At 44.7% G+C, this 20,501-nt stretch overlaps 1 protein-coding gene across 3 annotated transcripts in view; it reads right to left on the bottom strand.

Annotated features, from left to right (window-relative positions):
• Positions 1-20,501, bottom strand: part of LMO1 (LIM domain only 1) — a 534,498-nt gene that overhangs the window by 443,546 nt on the left and 70,451 nt on the right. The window contains exon 1 of one of the 3 annotated variants that reach the window (XM_086958672.1): positions 17,087-17,667. The exons of 1 other annotated variant lie outside the window; for it this stretch is intronic. In XM_086958672.1, coding sequence (XP_086814798.1) covers positions 17,087-17,111 — 25 coding nt within the window. In that variant the 5' untranslated portion in view covers positions 17,112-17,667. Of the gene's footprint in view, positions 1-17,086; positions 17,668-20,501 lie in introns of those variants that run through there. One more of the 3 variants, XM_086958673.1, reaches the window with a different exon arrangement.

The following is a 20,501-nucleotide window of genomic DNA, read 5'->3' as shown; positions in this document are numbered from 1 at the left end:
GGGAAAAGATAAGCAGTTCTAGTGTGGTTAGTGTGGTGTCTCTGGAATCACAATTTAAAATCCTCTCTCACGATGAAGTCAGATTTAAATTGCACTTCTGAAAAATACCAGTTTTAGAAAGTTGGAGTGTTCTTGCCTTTGCCATTTAGTGCCTGTAGCTTGTCTCCCGTCACATGACTGAGAATAGCTGATAGTTGAACTGTGTATATTTCTCCTTTACAGCCACACACAATAGAGAGTTAGGTGGGCTTGGATGGGATGTGGAGAAGTGTGGCTCACTGGTTAGAGGAGGCAGACCCTGATGCAGAGGTCAGACCCGGGACCAGGGTTAAATTCCCAACGCGGCAGGGTCTTGAGCTCAAAATGTCCACGGACTCGATAATTCTCGCCTCGGTGCCTACTCGAATCATGGGTTCACACTCTGCAACTCTGGGCAATAGCTTGCTTAATCTCCACTACGGCCCCCACGATGGGATGCATGGTCTTCACCTTGGGGATGCCCAGTGGGGGTTATCTCGCAGGGAAAGCCAGGACGGGTTCCCAAAGCAAGCGCTAAGAGACCTGTCGGTGATTTGGCGCTATATAAATTGAAATTAACATAACATCACTGGAGGGTGAGTGGGACGGAGCAGGGCACAGCCCCACTTACACCTGAGTAGGCTGTGTCCTGTCTTCTCACAAAGGGCTGCATGCCCCTTGTAGTAAGTGTGTAGCCATGACAGTGAAGGCAGGATGCCTGCTGACTTCAAAGGGAAACCTCTGGAAGCGTCTCCCCACTTCAAAGACACAATTGGGTACAAATACTGGACCTCAGACACCACCACTTCAGTAAACTTCTGGTACTGCGGATGTTCTGCTATCAGGCTGGACTCGAACATCTATGAGTCTACCCTGCCAAGTGGTGCCACCTTAGTCCTGGGCCCTTGGAAGTGGGCTTAAGGTGCTTTACCATTCTAGTTGGATCCAACGAGAGCTACCCATCTCCTCTGCTGCACAGCACAACCCTAAACAGAACTGACACATCGCCACTGCTGCGTGGATTGGGCCAATCGCAAAAGCACCAAATTGCTGCCACAACCGGGAATGGATTCGGAACTGCCACTGCTGATGCATCCACAGCACTGGACTTTGCATCACAAGGCCCATCAATAGGATCCTCGATGTGCATGCTCTCATACAGCAGCCTCGCCGCATCTCAGAAACTATGCATTACTTCAGCTGCGTGTCTCATCTTCAGCGTGGATCTACACAATGCTCCGCAACCCAGTATTTCAGGGACTTTTGTTCAGCAAGTCTAACTGGGTCTATTTAGCACTCCATCGCCGTTCAACTGAACTTGTGGCTTTGTCCCGGTCCAGCACAACCAGATATCTACAGTTGCCGCTCAACACCTCTTGGCGCTATTCTTACTAAGAACATAAAAATTCACTACTTATGTTTCTACTAATTGGATTTTTGTCATTTTGGTTGTTTTATTTATTACATTTTGCTCTTTTCTCCTAACCTTATGTGGAGCCCTCTTTTGTATGGTGTTTTCACTGTTTTACTGTTTGGAGTGTTACACAAATACTTTACACATTGCCTCTAAGTTAAGCCTTATTGCTCTTTGCGAAGCTACAAGGGGATTGTGCAGAGGTTAATTTGTTGTTTACTTGTTCTTCACCCTGAAAAGGATTGTGGTTGCTTCTTGACCAGGGCTCACACCCCAGTAAACCAATTTTCTACAAATAGTATCCCAAATTGTGCCGAATTTTGCTGGATATTTTGCCTTTCCTTGCTGCATAATTTACTCAATCCAGCCACATAATTTGGTCTTCTCCTGCCGCATAATTCCAGTAGCCCTGGTTAACAACAGCAGCGGCCAGCACAGGTAAACGCAGTAGGGTGGGCAGGGGCGGGGTGGGAGGGGAGGATGTCTAACGATGGCTGAATAGGTATAGTTAAATAAATAAATAATACCTATTCCGTCATCTGTTGATTTCTACTCCCCGCCACACCCTGCCTCGCCCCAACCGGCTTACCTGCACTGGTCGCTGCTGGTTAACAGTCTATCCAAGAGTATGGGTAGAAAATCAATAATAATCATTTGTATACTTATGTGTAGTTGAGCGATGCTCAGCTGTTCAAGGGAATTCTTGGGCATTGCCAATACTGTTAAGGGACTAGTGTAGTATTCTGGCCGTCTGCTTTTCATGCAAATTGGCAAGAGGGATCATTAAAGTTCAAATAGGCTAAGGATGCTCATTGGGTCAATGAACGTGGCTAAGTAGCTATACATGTTGCTAGCGCTTTTAGTCACGGTGATTCAATTTACTAACAGCACTCAGATTTCTCAAGTTATAGAACTATGCAGCAGTTTACAGGTAATGTCATGATGCCATTTCAATGTGTCTCTTTGTCACGCCTCTTTGCACAATGTACTAGCATGCAAAGCAGAACCATATCCAGCCCATTATCAATGCTTTGTTCAGTGTTTAAAACCGCAAATGAATATGGTCAGTGCCTCTCAGCACCAAATAAGGATAACACCATCACCCGTGTAGGATTTCACAATGCCTAATATACAAACCACCACGGACAGGATCATTTTCACTGCACGTATATCTCAACTACTCTCACATTGCCCCCGAATGTAAGGCACTGTAGTCAGGTCACTGTCATGAGAGTTCCAGTATATAGCGGTTCTTCCTCCATGAAAACACTGGCAGAGAGGAAACAAAGGGGGCCTTACAGGGCCCCCTGGTGCATCTGTACCCTGTGAATGCACAGAGGAGAGCACAACATGTGTCCCCATATGTGAGTGCACACCAGTTCCTGCATGGCATGAACTTTTCAGTCCATGCCGTGCAGGAACTGTTGTTGACATCCCCTTTGCGGTGCCTGTTTTTAGAGGCCAATAAAAGCCCACCAGACATATGGAAACTCCTAATCTGGTGGGCTGCCCGACCCTGGCTTTAGCGGTGCTGCAGAGGGATGGACCCGGCGATGCACCGCCAAAATCGTAATCAGGCTCTTAAAATGTTTCACTTGAATTCACACTTAGCGCTTTCTTCAATGGGCAGCTAAATATGAGCGAAACTACCTAGACTGAAAATGTATAGCATAACACAGTAATAAAATATCCTACACGTGTAGTGAATTTTACAATGCGATCGGCTTCAAATTGCGCAGAATGCAGCGGCCAGATTGCAGAAAGGGACACCGAAATTTGTCTCGGTCAAGAAAGAATTAAAACAACTTCACTGGCTTCCCGTAAAACAAAGGGTGCGTTTGTAAGCCCTTTGCATTGTTTTTAAAGCCCTCAATGGAGTATGCCCCAACCACTTGAGGAAAACATTTCTGTGGTATGTCCCTAGAAGGACCCTCTGCTCCACAGGAGCAAAACAAGTCCTAGTACCTCCTATCACAAAAAGCCAGTTAGGGAGGTAGGAGTTTTATCACCTGCGCCTCTAAGGCCTGGAATGTTCTTCCATTCCACCTAAGAAACTCAGTCGATCTCTTCTCCTTTAGAAAGGGGCTGAAAACATGGCTTTTTACCCTCTAGCACCCTCCAACCATAATAGCCAGCAGGCAGTGCTCATCACCAGGACACCCTAGGGTAACCGTTGCGGTCTAAAAGTTTAATTAACATAACCTAACATTGGCACTATTTAAAGTCTTTTCTCAGTTAAACAGTTCACACAGGGTAACTATTGTCAGTCACAGTGGTAGCAATACATGCAGATAGCTACAGGGGCAGCAAATCATGGAAAAACAAATAGCAATATGAATGCCAGGAGCTTGTTAAGATAACTACTAGGGCGATGGTCCCTTTAAACGGCACTCATCTGGCACACGCTTTAAGTTCTAAGCGCTTATCGGATATAGGTTTCACTGGACACATTTGTAGTCTAAAGGAGCTAAACATGTCAAGAGTTTGTCGTAAGCCGAAGCAGGGAATTGTTTTTGAAATCTGTTTATTAAGCTGCACTTGTCCTAATGCCAGAGTACGATCAGTCTTTTATGACATATTTGCAGATGGGGATATCACTTAAATCCATGTAAGAACAGATCCATTTTTCCAACTCTTAGCTTGCTGGCAGATTGATTCATACGTAAAGCAAAAATAACAGGCATATTAAGCCTTCAGAATAGGACGTAGATACTTAGAGTCTGAGTGCAGATAAGGTCCACCAGGCTCAAGTAATAGTATCAGGGGTGGTATGCATTGATGAACAGAGGTGAGCATCAATAGGCGGTTGTCTGCATCAGTGAACAGAGGTGAGCATCAATAGGCGGTTGTCTGCATCAGTGAACAGAGGTGTGCATCAATAGGCGGTTGTCGGCAACAGCGAACAGATGTGTGCATCAATAAAAAGTGCTCTACATCAGCAAATAGAAGTGTGCATCAGTGACTAGATGTGTCCATCATTAGAAGGTTGTATGCATCAGCGACCAGAGGTGTGCATCAATAGATGGTTGTCTGTATCAGTGAACAGAGGTGAGCATCAATAAAATGTGCTCTACATCAGTGCACAGAGGTGTGCTCAATATAAAGTGCTCTGCATCGATGAACAGAGGTGTGCTTTTAAACAAAGTGATTTGCATCAGTAAACAGAGGTGTGCATCAATAGCCGTTGTCCGCATCAGTGAACAAAGGTGTGCATCAATAGACGGTTGTCTGCATCAGTGAACAGATGTGTGCATCAATAGACGGTTATCTGCACAATGAACAGAGGTGAGTATCAATAAACGCGCTCCACATCAGTGAACAGAGCTGTGCTCAATATAAAGTCTCTGCATCAGGGACCGGAGGTGTGCCTCAATGGACGGTTTTCTGCATCAGTGAACAGATGTGTGCATCAATAGACTGTTGTCTGCATCAGTGAACAGATGTGTGCATCAATAGACTGTTGTCTGCATCAGTGAACAGATGTGTGCATCAATAGACAGTTGTTTACCTCAGTGAACAAAGGTGTGCATCAATAGTCGGTTGTCTGCATCAGTGAACAGAGGTGTGCCTCAATAGACAGTTGTCTGCATCAGTGAACAGATGTGTGCATCAATAGACAGTTGTTTGCATCAGTGAACAAAGGTGTGCATCAATAGACAGTTGTCTGCATCAATGAACAGAGGTGAGCATCAATAAAATGTGCTATGCATAAGTAAACAGAGGTGTGCATCAGTGAACATAGATGTGCCCAGTAAAAAGTTCTCTACATCAGTGAGAAGATGTGTGCATCATTAGAAGGTTGTCTGCATCAGAGACCAGAGGTATCCAACAATAAAAAAGTGCTCTGCATCAGTGAACAGAGGTGTACATCAGTGAACAGATATGTGCATCAATAAAAAGTGATCTGCATCAGTGAACAGAGGTGTACATCAGTGAACAGATATGTGCATCAATAAAAATTGATCTGCATCAGTGAACAGAGGTGTACATCAGTGAACAGATGTGTGCATTAATAAAAAGTGATCTGAATCAGTAAACAGAGGTGAGCATCAATTAAAAAGTGCTTTGCATCTGTAAACAGAGGTGTACATCGGTGAACAGATGTGTGCATCAATAAAAAGTGACCTGCATCAGTGAACAGGGGTGTGCATTAGTGAAAAGGTGTGTGCATCAATAAAAAGGGCTCTGCATCAGTGAACAGAGGTGTGCATCAATGTGATCTACATCAGTGAACAGAGGTATGCATCAATGTGACCTACATCAGTGAACAGAGGTGTGCATCAATGTGATCTACATCAGTGAACAGAAGTGTGCATCAATGTGATCTACATCAGTGAACAGAGGTGTGCATTATTAAAAAGTGATCTGCCTCAGTGAACAGAGATGAGCATCAATCAAATGTGATGTGCATCAGTGAACAGATATGTGCATCAATAGGCGGTTGTCTGCCTCAGTGAACAGAGGTGAGCATCAATAAAATGTGATGTGCATCAGTGAACAGAGGTGCGCAACAATAAAAGGCGGTGTACATTAAAGAACAGAGGAGAAGGTGCTCTGCATCAGAATTAGTCACTCTTCATCAGTGAACAGAGGTATGGATTGATAAAAGGTGTTCTGCATCAGCGAACACAGGTGAGCATCTATAAAAGGCGGTCTGAATAAGTAAACAGGGGGATGCATCAATAAAAGGTGCTCTGCATCAATGAACAGAGGTGTACCTCGATACAAAGTGATCTATATCAGTGAACAGAGGTGCACCACAATACAAAGTGATCTATGTCAACAAACAGAGGTGTGCCTCCATACAAAGTGATCTATGTCAGCGAACAGAGGTGCACCTCAAAACAAAGTGATCTATGTCAAGGAACGGAGGTGCACCCCAATACAAAGTGATCTATATCAGCAAACAGAGGTGCGCCTCAATACAAAGTGACCTATGTCAGCGAACAGAGGTGCACCTCAAAACAAAGTGATCTTTGTCAGGGAACAGAGGTGCACCTCAATACAAAGTGATCTATATCAGCGAATAGAGGTGCGCCTCAATACAAAGTGATCTATGTCAGCAAACAGAGGTGTGCCTCCATACAAAGTGATCTTTGTCAGCGAACAGAGGTGCACCTCAAAACAAAGTGATCTATGTCAGGGAACAGAGGTGCACCTCAATACAAAGTGATCTATATCAGCAAACAGAGGTGCGCCTCAATACAAAGTGATCTATGTCAGCGAACAGAGGTGTGCCTCAATACAAAGAGATCTATGTCAGCGAACAGAGGTGCACCTCTTTATAAAGTGCTCTATGTCAGCGAACAGAGGTGCGCCTCAATACAAAGTGATCTATATCAGCGAACAGAGGTGCGACTCAATACAAAGTGATCTATGTCAGCGAACAGAGGTGTGCTTCAATACACAGTGATCTATGTCAGCGAACAGAGGTGTGCCTCAATACAAAGTGATCTATATCAGTAAACAGAGGTGCGCCTCAGTACAAAGTGATCAATGTCAGCGAACAGAGGTGTGCCTCAATACAAAGTGATCTATATAGGCGAACAGAGGTGCACCTTCATACATTGTGAACTATATCAGCGAACAGAGGTGCCCTTCCATACAAAGTGATCTTTGTCAGGGAACAGAGGTGCACCTCAATACAAAGTGATCTATGTCAGCGAACAGAGGTGCACCTCCATACAAAATGATCTATGTCAGCGAGCAGAGGTGCGCCTCAATACAAAGTGATCTATATCAGCGAACAGAGATGCGCCTCAATACAAAGTGATCTATGTCAGCGAACAAAGGTGTGCCTCAATACAAAGTGATCTATATCAGTGAACAGAGGTGCGCCTCAATACAAAGTGATCAATGTCAGCGAATAGAGGTGCGCCTTCATACAAAGTGATCTATATCAGCGAACAAAGGTGCCCTTCCATACAAAGTGATCTATGTCAGCTAACATAGATGCGCCTCAATACCAAGTGATCAATGTCAGCGAACGGAGGTGCGCCTCAATACAAAGTGATCTATGTTAGCGAACAGGGGTGTGCCTCAATACAGAGTGATCTACATCAGCGAACAGGGGTGCGCCTCAATACAAAGTGATCTTTGTCAGTGAACAGAGATGCGCCTCAATACAAAGTGGTCTATGTTGCGAACAGAGGTGCACCTCAATAGAAAGTGATCTACATTAGCGAACAGGGGTGCGCCTCAATACAAAGTGATCTATATCAGCGAACAGAGGTGGGCCTCAATACAAAGTGATCTATATCAGCAAACAGAGGTGGGCCTCAATACAAAGTGATCTATATCAGCGAACTGAGGTGTGCCTCATAAAAGGTGGTCTGCAACAGCTAACGGAGGTGTGCCTCCATACAAAGTGATCTATGTCAGCGAACAGGGCTGTGCATCAATAAATGTTGTTCTGCATAGCCATAGGATTGCATCAATAGAAGGTGGTCTGCATCAGTGAACACTGGTCTGCATAAATAAAAGGCGGTCTGCATAAGTGAACAGAGGTAAGTATCAATAAAAGGTGGTCTGCATCAGCGAACAAAGGTGTACATCAATAAATGTTGCTGTGATAATCGAATAGAACTGTACATTAATAAAAGGTAGTCTGCACAACCAAACAGAGGTGTGGATCAATATAAGTTATTCTCTATCAATATATGGTGGTCTGAATGGGCTAAAAGAAGTCTGCATCAAAACAGTGGATCTGCATCAGTGTCAGGTGGTCTCCAACAGCAAGTGGAGGCCTGCATCAGCGAATAGAGATGTGCATCGATTAAGGGGTGGTCAGCATTTGCGAACAGTGGTGTGCAGCAATAAATGGTGGTCTTTATCAGGAAAACAGAGTCAATCAACAAATGATGGCCTTCATCAGGAAACAGGTGTGCAGCAATAAAAGGAGGTCTTCATTAGGGAACAGGTGTGCATCAATAAAAGGTGGTCTTCATCAGGAAACAGGAGTACATCCACAAATGATGGTCTTCATCAGGAAACAAGTGTGCAGCAACAAAAGGTGGTCTTGATCGGGAAACAGGTGTGCATCAACAAATGGTGGTCTTCATCACAAAACAGGAGTCCATCAAAAAATGATGGTTGTCATCGGGAAACGGGTGTGCATCAACAAATGGTGCTCTTCATTGGGAAATAGGTGTGCCTCGATAAAAGGTGGTCTTCATTAGGAAACAGGTGTGCAGCAATAAAAGGTGGTCTTCATCAGGGAACAGGTGTGCATCAATAAAAGTTGATTTTCATCAGGAAACAGCTGTGCAGCAATGAAAGGTGGTTTTCATCAGGGAACTGGTGTGCATCAATAAAAGGTGGTTTTCGTCAGGAAACAGGTGTGCATCAATAAAAGCTGGCCTTCATCAGGGAACAGGTGTGCATCAATAAAAGGTGGTCTTCTTCAGGAAACAGGAGTCCATCAACAAATGATGGTCGTCATCAGGAAACAAGTGTGCAGCAATAAAAGATAGTCTTCATCGGGAAACGGGTGTGCATCAACACATGGTGCTCTTCATTGGGAAATAGATGTGCCTCGATAAAAGGTGGTCTTTATCAGGAAACAGGTGTGCAGAAATACAAGGTGGTCTTCATCAGGAAAAAGGTGCGCATCAATAAAAGGTGGTTTTCATCAGGGAACAGATGTGCATCAATAAAAGGTTGTTTTTTCAGGGAAAACGTGTGCATCTATAAAAGGTGGTCTTCATCAGGAAACAAGAGTTCATCAACAATTGATGGTCTTCATCAGGAAACAGGTGTGCAGCAATAAAAGGTGCCCTTCATCAGGGAACAGGTGTGGAGCAAAAAAAGTGCTCTTCATCAGGGAACAGGTGTGGAGCAATAAAAAGTGCTCTTCATCAGGGAACAGGTGTGGAGCATTAAAAGGTGCTCTTCATCAGGGAACAGGTGCGCATCAATAAAAGGTGGTTTTCATCAGGGAACAGATGCACATCAATAAAAGGTGGTTTTTATCAGGGAACAGTTGTGCATCAATAAAAGGTTGTTTTATCAGGGAACAGGTGTGCAGCAATAAAAGGTGGTCTTCATCTGGAAACAGGAGTTCATCAACAATTGATGGTCTTCATCAGGAAACAGGTGTGCAGCAATAAAAGGTGCTCTTCATTAGGGAACAGGTGCACGTCAATAAAAGCTGGTCTTCATTAGGACCAGGAGTCCATCATCAAATTATGGTCTTCATCAGGAAACAGGTGTGCAGCAATAAAAGGTGGTCTTTATCAGGAAACAAGTGTGCATCAACAAATGGTGGTCTTCTTTGGGAAATATGTGTGCATCAATAAAGGGTGGTTTTCATCAGGGAACAGGTGCGCATCAATAAAAGGTGGTCTTCATCGGGGAACAGGTGTGCATCAACAAATGGTGGCCTTCAGTGGGAAACATGTGCTCATCAATAAACGGTGGTCTTCATCAGGGAACAGGTGCGCATCAATAAAAGTTTGCCTACATCAGGGAACAGGTGTGCATCAATAAAAGGTGGTTTTCATTGGGAAATAGGTGTGCATCAATAAAAGGTGGTATTCATCTGGAAACAGGAGCTCATCAACAAGTGATAGTCTTCATCAGGAAACAGGTGTGCAGCAATAAAAGGTGGTCTTCATTAGGGAACAGGTGCACATCAATAAAAGCTGGTCTTCATCAGGACCAGTAGTCCATCATCAAACTATGGTCTTCATCAGGAAACAGGTGTGCAGCAATAAAAAGTGGTCTTCATCAGGAAACAGATGTGCATCAACAAATGGTGGTCTTCATTAGAAAATTGCTGTGCCTCAATAAAAGGTGGTCTTCATAAGGAAACAGGAGTCCATCAACAAATGATGGTCTTCATCAGGAAACAGGTGTGCAGCAATAAAATGTGGTTTTCATCAGGGAACAGGTGTGCATCAATAAAAGGTGGTTTTCATCAGGGAACAGGTGTGCATCAATCAAAGGTGGTTTTCATCAGGGAACAGGTGTGCACCAATAAAAGGTGTTCTTCTTCAGGGAACAGTAGTCCATCAACAAATGATGGTCTTCATCAGGAAACAGGTGTGCAGCAATAAAAGGTGGCTATCATCAGGGAACAGGTGCACATCAATAAAAAGGTGGTCTTCATCAGGAAACAGGTGCATCAATAAAAGGTGGTTTTCATTGGGAAATAGGTGTGCATCAATAAAAGGTGGTTTTCATGGGGAAACAGGTGTGCAGCTATAAAACGTGATCTTCATTAGGGAACAGGTGTGCATCAATAAAAGGTGGTTTTCATCAGGGAACAGGTGCGCATCAATATAAGGTGGTATTCATCAGGTAACTGGTGTACATCAACAAATGGTGGTCTTCATTGGGAAATAGGTGTCCATCAACAAGAGATGGTTTTCATCGGGAAACAGGTGTGCATCCATAAAAGGTGGTTTTCATCAGAAAACAGGTGTGCGTCAATAAAAGGTGGGTTTCATCGTGAAACGGGAGTGCATCAATAAATAGTGGTCTTTTTTGGGAAATATGTGTGCATCAATAAAAGGTGGTCATCATCAGGGAACAGGTGTGCATTAATAAAAGGAGGTCTTCATTAGGGAACAGGTGTGCATCAATAAAATGTAGCCTTCATCAGAAACAGGAGTCCATCAACAAATGATGGTCTTCTTCAGGAAACAGGTGTGCAGCAATAAAAGGTGGTCTTCATCAGGAAACAGGTGTGCAGCAATAAAAGGTGGTTTTCATCAAGAAACAGGTGTGCATCAACAAATGGTGGTCTTCTTTGGGAAATATGTGTGCATCAATAAAGGATGGTTTTCATCAGGGAACAGGTGCGCATCAATAAAAGGTGGTCTTCATCGGGGAACAGGTGTGCATCAACAAATGGTGGCCTTCAGTAGGAAACATGTGCTCATCAATAAATGGTGGTCTTCATCAGGGAACAGGTGTGCATCAATAAAAGTTTGCCTACATCAGGGAACAGGTGTGTATCAATAAAAGGTGATTTTCATTGGGAAATAGGTGTGCATCAATAAAAGGTGGTTTTCATCAGGGAACAGGTGCGCATCAATATAAGGTGGTATTCATCAGGTAACAGGTGTGCATCAACAAATGGTGGTCTTCATTGGGAAATAGGTGTCCATCAACAAGAGATGGTTTTCATCGGGGAAACAGGTGTGCATCAATAAAAGGTGGTTTTCATCAGAAAACAGGTGTGCGTCAATAAAAGGTGGGTTTCATCGTGAAACGGGAGTGCATCAATAAATAGTGGTCTTTTTTGGGAAATATGTGTGCATCAATAAAAGGTGGTCATCATCAGGGAACAGGTGTGCATTAATAAAAGGAGGTCTTCATTAGGGAACAGGTGTGCATCAATAAAATGTAGCCTTCATCAGAAACAGGAGTCCATCAACAAATGATGGTCTTCTTCAGGAAACAGGTGTGCAGCAATAAAAGGTGGTCTTCATCAGGAAACAGGTGTGCAGCAATAAAAGGTGGTTTTCATCAAGAAACAGGTGTGCATCAACAAATGGTGGTCTTCTTTGGGAAATATGTGTGCATCAATAAAGGATGGTTTTCATCAGGGAACAGGTGCGCATCAATAAAAGGTGGTCTTCATCGGGGAACAGGTGTGCATCAACAAATGGTGGCCTTCAGTAGGAAACATGTGCTCATCAATAAATGGTGGTCTTCATCAGGGAACAGGTGTGCATCAATAAAAGTTTGCCTACATCAGGGAACAGGTGTGTATCAATAAAAGGTGATTTTCATTGGGAAATAGGTGTGCATCAATAAAAGGTGGTTTTCATCAGGGAACAGGTGCGCATCAATATAAGGTGGTATTCATCAGGTAACAGGTGTGCATCAACAAATGGTGGTCTTCATTGGGAAATAGGTGTCCATCAACAAGAGATGGTTTTCATCGGGGAAACAGGTGTGCATCAATAAAAGGTGGTTTTCATCAGAAAACAGGTGTGCGTCAATAAAAGGTGGGTTTCATCGTGAAACGGGAGTGCATCAATAAATAGTGGTCTTTTTTGGGAAATATGTGTGCATCAATAAAAGGTGGTCATCATCAGGGAACAGGTGTGCATTAATAAAAGGAGGTCTTCATTAGGGAACAGGTGTGCATCAATAAAATGTAGCCTTCATCAGAAACAGGAGTCCATCAACAAATGATGGTCTTCATCAGGAAACAGGTGTGCAGCAATAAAAGGTGGTCTTCATCAGGAAACAGGTGTGCAGCAATAAAAGGTGGTCTTCATCAGGATATAGGTGTGCATCAACAAATGGTGGTCTTCTTTGGGAAAAATGTGTGCATCAATAAAGGGTGGTTTTCATCAGGAAACAGGTGCGCATCAATAAAAGGTGGTCTTCATCGGGGAACAGGTGTGCATAAACAAATGGTGGCCTTCAGTGGGAAACATGTGCTCATCAATAAAGGTTGGTCTTCATCAGGGAACAGGTGCGCATCAATAAAAGGTGGTCTTCATCAGGGAACTGGTGCGCATCAATAAAAGGTGGTCTTCATTGGGAAACAGGTGTGCATCAATAAATGGGGGTCTTCAGTGGGAAACATGTGCTCATCAATAAACGGTGGCCTACAACAGGGAAAAAACAGATGTTCATCAATAAAGGTGGTCTTCATCAGGGAACCGGTGCGCATAAACAAAGGGTGATCTTCATCGGGAAACAGGTGCGCATCAATAAACAGTGGCCTTCATCAGGGAACAGGTACGCATCAATCAAAGGCAGTCTGGATATGCCAACAGAGGTGTCCCTCAATGAAAGTAGGCCTGTGTCAGCATAAAGTAGTCTGTACGATCTAACAGAGGTGTGCATCAATAAAAGGCGGTATGCATAAGTGAACAGGTTTGCGTGGATACAAGCTGATCTACATCACTACAACGTGGTCTACGTGAGCAAGCAGTATGCACTGACACAAGGGCAAGGGGGTCTGTATCACCGAACAGAAGTGCACACCAGTAAAGGTGGTCTGCGTCAGTAAACAGCTGTGTGCATCAATGGAAGGTGCTCCGCATCAATATAAGGGGATCTGTATCAGCTAAAGAGTGCTCGTGCCACAGATGCCACACCTGTAACAGTGAGAGACAAACGACGGACTGCGGTTGCGCTTTCCTTTCGTTTACTTATACGCAAGTCATTTGTTTGGAACGCGTATTCTCTAAGACCCGCCCTCTCGACAGCACCCACACTTCAAGCTGGCAACAGACAGTCAATCAATCAACCTCACTGCATGTACTAAACAGTAATAGCCAGGGAACTGCTTTGCCCCCCAGTGAAAAACAAACTGTGCATGTTGTGCAAGACCACTTCTCCAACGACAGCAGAGCTGAAGGCTGCACCCAACAGGTCATCCTTCACTCTCTGCACTCCTTAACCCCCCGAAACCACGCTCTCTACTCTCCTTTTTAATTTATTTGCATTCTGTCAGTTGTGTGAGATTTTAACCACCGTTGGAACATTATTGCTGTCAATTCTTGAGAACTACTCGCCGCTGATCAACCATCAACTGGGAAAAATAATATGTGCTTCTTGGCCATAGCGGAGACGTTCCCATCTTAAACACACAAGCCCTTCCTAATGTCGGTGATCATTATGCACTGCCCACAGTGAGCAAAACCCTTACGAACCTGCTGCTATTGGGAGTTGTGACTAGTATGTGAATCGACTTTTTTTTATATTAGAAAGTCAAGTGATTGGGAAAGGTAGTTAGGGTTAAAGTGTTTTTTTTTACAAGATTAGCGGCTATCTTGCCCCATATATACATATTTATTTTTTTAAATCGATATTTAGTTAAAATAGTGGCAAATTATTGTTGACTGCTATTATACACACCTGTTTTCCAGTCACAGGCCTTACAAAGTATTTCAGGGTATGGGCACTACGTTGAGGTTTAAGAAGGGATTCTTGAAATGTAATATATTATTCACCTCAAAGATCTTGCGGTCGTCATCATAGGTTCCATATATAAAAGAGTTTCAAGGGATTGGACAATACACCACATTCATCATCGTGAAAAAACAAATTGGCATTAGCACTGCAACTGACCGCAGATTGCATTTACCAGTTGTGTGAGAGCAGATACTAGTGGTCTTTTTCTGTATGACGATTTTGATACATATATAACCAACAATCAAGGTGGACGGAAACATGAAGCATTGTTGTCAATGTGTGGGGAGTTGGAGAGAGGCTCTCGCTGCATGGCAATCAGTGGTTTTGAGGGGATTTAAATGTTTTCACTCTCTCCACTTGGAATCATTATCATTGACTGTATTACTGGAAGCGTTTCAGCATTTGACCCTTCCATTCAATATCCTAAAAATAGTTTCAAAGGAAATCCCACAAAATGCTATTTTAATCTTCGTTTGAACAAATTAGGTGAAAAAACAGTTGTTCCGCTGTCCTCACCCAGTTCACTGCGCCTGAAACAGTTTTCTGCCTTTCAGTGAATCATTTCTTTAGTAGCATCCTCCCAAGTGCTATGCTGCCATGCTAATGGCCGACTAAGTGCTTGTAAGTGCCAACTAACACAATCCAGGGGACCGGTGACTGGGGTGGGTGAAGAGAACGCCTCACACCATGTCTAAGCAGGGCCTATCAGAAAAGACCCATTACAGGTAGAGTCGAGGCAAGTTTAAAATAAAATGAAAAGCGCAGGTCACCAAGGACAAGTTGGAAAAACAAGTGCAGATCACCGGGAAAAACAATTCAAAGTAAAGTTCGACCTTTGAAAGAAATTATGCAACTCTTAAGAAGCAATTTGTTGCTAAAATGCCATCTGCACAAACACACCAACTACACTTTGTGCAATTTACTTTAACTCCAGGTAAAATGGATTTCTCCAACTTGAAAACATCCTGATGCTGCAGCGGCTATTGAAACTTCATCTCTAGAGTGAAGCAGGGCCGCACCTACCTTTGGTGCAGCAGGTGCAGTGGCACCGGAGCCCACTGAACCCTGTTAATTGCTGTATTTTACCACCCCTACCGTAGTGAAATGCCCATTTTTCATGCTCGCACCAGGGCCCGTGCCATCCCTTCCACGCCAGTGCAGTGCAGCTCTATTGCACTGCCCAAAACAGCTCCAGGACAGCTTTACTTCTGCGCATGTGTAGTAAAGACGGCCCTAGTCTAGCCACAGATTTCAGCAGCATGCCAGGATCTGAGCGCCCTGGAAGAGGGAAGACATCCACTGGGGTGTTTGCTAGAAGAGGAAACAGAACTTTCTGCCTTGCTGTTGCATTGATGAACATTGGGCTAATGCTGCCGAGGTCCTGTACATGAGCTCTGTGGAGACCTGTGATTAGAGGAAGGCACCACTCGCTTCCATGGCGACAACAATGGTGGCCCTGGCCTCAACAACAGAACTCCCTTACCTGGACCTGAGGGACGGGCGAGCTAACTGTACATTCAGTCCAGCAGGACAGGACCGGCCTTCTATAATACAACCCCCTCCTTCCAGTCTGAGCAGAAGAACGCGTCTCCTTGAATCTGAAACCAGCTTTTGCAAACGGTGGGACTTTTTTGGAGTAACTTGAAATAAAACTGCAACAGCAAATTAAGGTGTTAGGGAATCTAGCCCGGCTTTGAAAAGAGCCGGCGCCTCGCAGCATTTCTTCTCTTAAAAGCGCACAAGAACAGTCATTACACGCGGCACATCAAGGGAGACGAGCTCATCATGTTTTTCTTAATTGACATTCCGCTGGCCTCGCTCCAAGGAGGAGCAGAGCCGTTGGAGTACCGTTAAATTAGGCAGTGGTAGCACCTGTTATTCACGATGCCTAGAAGCCGTAAAGCGCCTTAGAATACAAGTTAATAATGTTGCATAGAACATGTCTGTTAAAGTCGGACGAGAGGGGAGTCACGCTGAAGCCAGCTCGCAGCAGCCCTAAAGTTGGTGAAAACGTGCAAATGGCACAGTGCTGCGCGGGGCACTACATGTACACTTGTTACCACTTCGTTAGAATGTGAGGCACAGGAACTTAGTACATTTAAAGCCAAGGTCCCAACTTTCCTAGGCTCCCTGTCAGCAATGTAGGCACACACTTTCAGCAACATTCAAGTCAAAACGACTTCTTTATCTCTCCTCAAAAAATAGCAAGCATATGGCACGCGTAAAGCAGCACTCTGCGTCCACTCTCCTTCCTAGCGTCGCTTCCACGCTGGGGGACAGGATCTTACAATAAGCCGACACACTCCGTAAAGCACTTTAGCCAAGCTGCGAGCCTCTAAAAGCAGATTTACATTCACAGAGAAAGCAGAAACAGATAAAGAACCAACAAGCTTAACCATTTAGCTAAAATCAGTGGCAAGTACGATAAAGTAAAGCCCAGAAACAGAAGCGTTTCTAAACACCTGAGAGGAAAATAAATAGCCTCGGTCCACATGCGAGGTCAGTCGCCGTAAACGACTCCGGCATTTACACTGGTTAGCAACAAAAAGCGGAGAAAATCAATCCATATTCACTTAAGGACGGGAAATGATAGACACCCTGGTGTCGCGGAGGAGAGTAAACATGCCATGGAGGAGAGGGGGGGGGGGGGGCAGGCGCCAGCTGGGGGGAAGGTGGGCAGAGGGGGGATGCAGGACCGGGCAAGAGCCACTCAGGTCACACATGTCCGCACGGCGGCCGGGACGCGCCGGGCAGCCTCGGCGCACCTACCGTCTTCCTTGTCCAGCACCATCATCTCCGGGGCAGGCGATGTTTGGTCCCCAACAGCCGCTCCACTCCAGGCGGGGGTGAGGTGGGGGCTGCTCGGAAGAACAGTGCCGGCTCCCCCGTGCTCCGGTGAGCTACAGCCGACCAAATTGTCCTGCAGCAGTGAGGGAGCTCTAATTACCCCGCCGCTCGGCCGGCTTTTAACCCAGATTGCACTCAGCTACAATTACACTCCCAAGTGAAGCACTTTGCGATATCAAACGCAGTGTCACCTACTTTTGTGCCTTGGAATAAAAAGGAAGTAAAACTGCACTTTAGAGGAGACGGATCAGATCGGAGGCGCGTCCTCGCTTCTCACCTTCCGAGATTGTTCAATTTGCACAGTGTAATCGGTTTTAATGTAATTGCATCTGTTCGGTCTCTGCTATAACGACACAGTTTAAAGCTTCTTTCGAGCCTTTCCTCGTTCTAATCTGTCTCTATGTCTAAATGTTCAGCGAGGGCACACAATGCACGACTCCCGTCTGCTGCCGCTCTTCCTCCGAGTCTCGATTTCTGAGCGTGTGCATTATTCCTACAGAATAAATTCACGTATTTCCCAGAGAACCCGCTCGTTCCTGACAAGATTTGATGGTAAATGCAAGAGTTTCCAGCTCACTTGCGCCATCTGCCGTTACTCTCGCAAATGGACGACATTGAGTGTTAATAGCAGAGCGAAGGTAGTGTGATTGTCTACAACGTTATCCGAGCTGGCATCTTCGTACAGCACACAAATGTTCACGCGAGTTTTATATTCCGCAAAAGTCTCAATTTCGTATTTGCAACATCTCCTTTGCCACCGCCTTCACTTACTATTTCCTCAACTGTTGTGTTTTTCGTGCCAAATCGTTAGAATGTTCCATTCTGCTATTAAAACGTGCGCTACATGCTTCCTAGGTCTGCAGGTAGACATTGTAAAAAGAATAAAAGCGTTAATGATAACGGAGGGCAGCCTTTACATTGAAATTATGTTGTATCGGTGCATCTCGGTGCGTGAAGACTCATAGGAAGAACTCCATGGCTAGAAGAGATCGTAAAATCACTTATATTCCAGTTGTGCTTTTGGTCCCTTCCCCACTGAAGTACTTCCTGTGTAGTTTGGGGACCTAATAGTAGACACAGTTCACAGATTCAGTCTGTTGGAATAGCACGGTGGCCCATAAAAGTAGAAGATGGACTTTAATATATATTACCAGTCAGTTTGTATAAACAGTGGGTGGCCCAGAATCAACCAGCGACTCTTAGCTAATTAAAATACCTGGATCTCAAACAAACTAACCTATCTATATGTCCTTTTGCGCCATAATTGTTGTTGGACCTGGCCCTTTTTACAGGTTTATCCCCTGACTTTTTGCTTTTTGCCTCCTATTTTTCTGACCTATTTTTGTTGCCTTAATGGTTCAAGGCACTTTACCACTGTTGTTAAGTGCTTAAGTGCACATGCTCTCTGTATAAATTGTAATTCTGATAGATTCTCCATGATTGGCATATTGGATTTACCAGTAAGTCCCTAGTAAAGTGCACTTGGGTTGCCCAGGGCATGTAAATCAAATGCTAATTGTGAGCCTGCAGCACCAGTGGTGCCACCCACATAAGTAGCTCTATAAACTTGCCTCAGGCATGCCATTGTAGTGTCTGTGATTGCCATTTTCAATTGCCATGTCTACCTGGCAAGTGCACCCACTTGCCAGGCCCTAACCTTCCTTCTAACTATATGCAAGACACCCATGAGGTAAGCCCAAGGTGCCCCAATGGGCAGGGTGCAGTGTATGTGAAAGGTAGGATATGCACTGGTGGGTTTTACATGTCCAATACTGTCAATTTAATTTCTCACCATTGCCAGGACTAGCTCTCACATTGACTAGCATTGGAGCTTCCTTGTAAAATTTTACAAGTGCAACTTTAAAGTGGGAACAGCTAGAGATTTCAAGTATGGGCTCTCAGAGCACAGCATTAAAAAACACATGTTTTAGGAAAGGTGTTTTTCAATGTGTGTCTTGAAAGTGGGATGTTCTTGTTCAACCATCCTGTGCCTCTGCCTGCCTGTGGATTCAACATTTGGTTTAGACTGACAGGTGTCTGTTGTGCATTTGCTCTAGACAGTCACACAAAGGGAGTTGAGGTGTGCTCTGCATATCCTGATGGCCCCTCACCAGGCTGATGGGCTTCCCTGAGCTAGAGTGGTGGAAGGAGCTGTCACCCGCACCTGAATAGGGCTGTGTCTGGCCTCTCACAATGCTGTCTCCACCCCCCTGGAGAGTGTCTGGAGCCAGGAACAGACAGGAGTAAGCCTAGAGCTTGAGTACTGCAAAGACAATACTTTGAAGAATGCCTACTTCAGAGGCCAAAAGTGGTATAAGCATTGGACCTAAAGCCCTAGACTTTTAGAATACTTCTGGGTCAAGAGGAACCTCTGCCAACAAAAATAGCTTAAGAGCTAAGAGGAGGAGTAGTGCCCTTTTGTGTGTGTTGCTTTGCTGAGAGGGCCTTCAGTTGCTGCTTCTGCTTTAGAGAGGAAAATGACTTGACATTGCTTTGTATCGTGCTTGTGAAGTTTCTTCAAGTGCATGCGTGTGATTGCCTCATGTTGGAAGTCTCAGGGCCATCCAATAGTTCATCTGCAGCTTCCCTGACCGCAAGTGTTGAGAGTTCCAAACTGGCTTGTGGTGCCTAATCCAGGTCTGGGCCCTTGGAGGTTGGTCCTGCTGCAAATATCTACTTGAAACCATCAAAATCAATGCATCACCCTTCCAGCGTCTCTTTTTCCAATGCTGCACCGCTGTGCAGGAGAAATTTCCAAACACATCTGCTGTGCGGCCGAAGAAATCAAAGCAGAACCTGCCCATAGCTGAAGGACCAGTCACAGTCCGAGTTCAGTGCACCATATCTCCGATGTCTGAGACCCCCACATTGACTCTGATGCAGGCCCTGCTATGCAGCTCACAAGATCGACGCATTGTGGGAACGTAGCTGAAGACACCAATACAGCGCCTGGTTGCCACTGCCCCATTAATCTCCAGTGTGTCAAAATTTCCAAACATCACACCTGTGCAACAAGTTTCCTGATGCATCTCTTGCAGACCAGAACCATCTTGGATTTTGATGCTTCACTTCCCCCTACAGTCCAGATTCAATGCAACACTTCTCCTGCGTGCAGCAGGAATGATGCATCGCCTCCATGAGGACCCTGGAACCAACGCATTGCTGTGTTTTCTAATGCTTCCCTCCTTTGTGGCTGTTGTGGACTTTGATGTACCTGAGGTACTTTGTGTAAAATCACTGCATCCATAAAGTTCTATGGACAGCATTGCTTGAAATCTTTTAAAAGTCATAATATTAGTTGTGTTTGTTGGATTTTTGTTGTTTTGGTATTGTTTAG

Source organism: Lissotriton vulgaris, chromosome 2_1 (genome assembly GCF_964263255.1).
Source record: "Lissotriton vulgaris chromosome 2_1, aLisVul1.2, whole genome shotgun sequence".
Classification (NCBI taxonomy): domain Eukaryota; kingdom Metazoa; phylum Chordata; class Amphibia; order Caudata; family Salamandridae; genus Lissotriton; species Lissotriton vulgaris.
The sequence above is the reverse complement of the archived record's forward strand: the minus strand, read 5'-3'. Positions and strand labels throughout refer to the sequence as shown.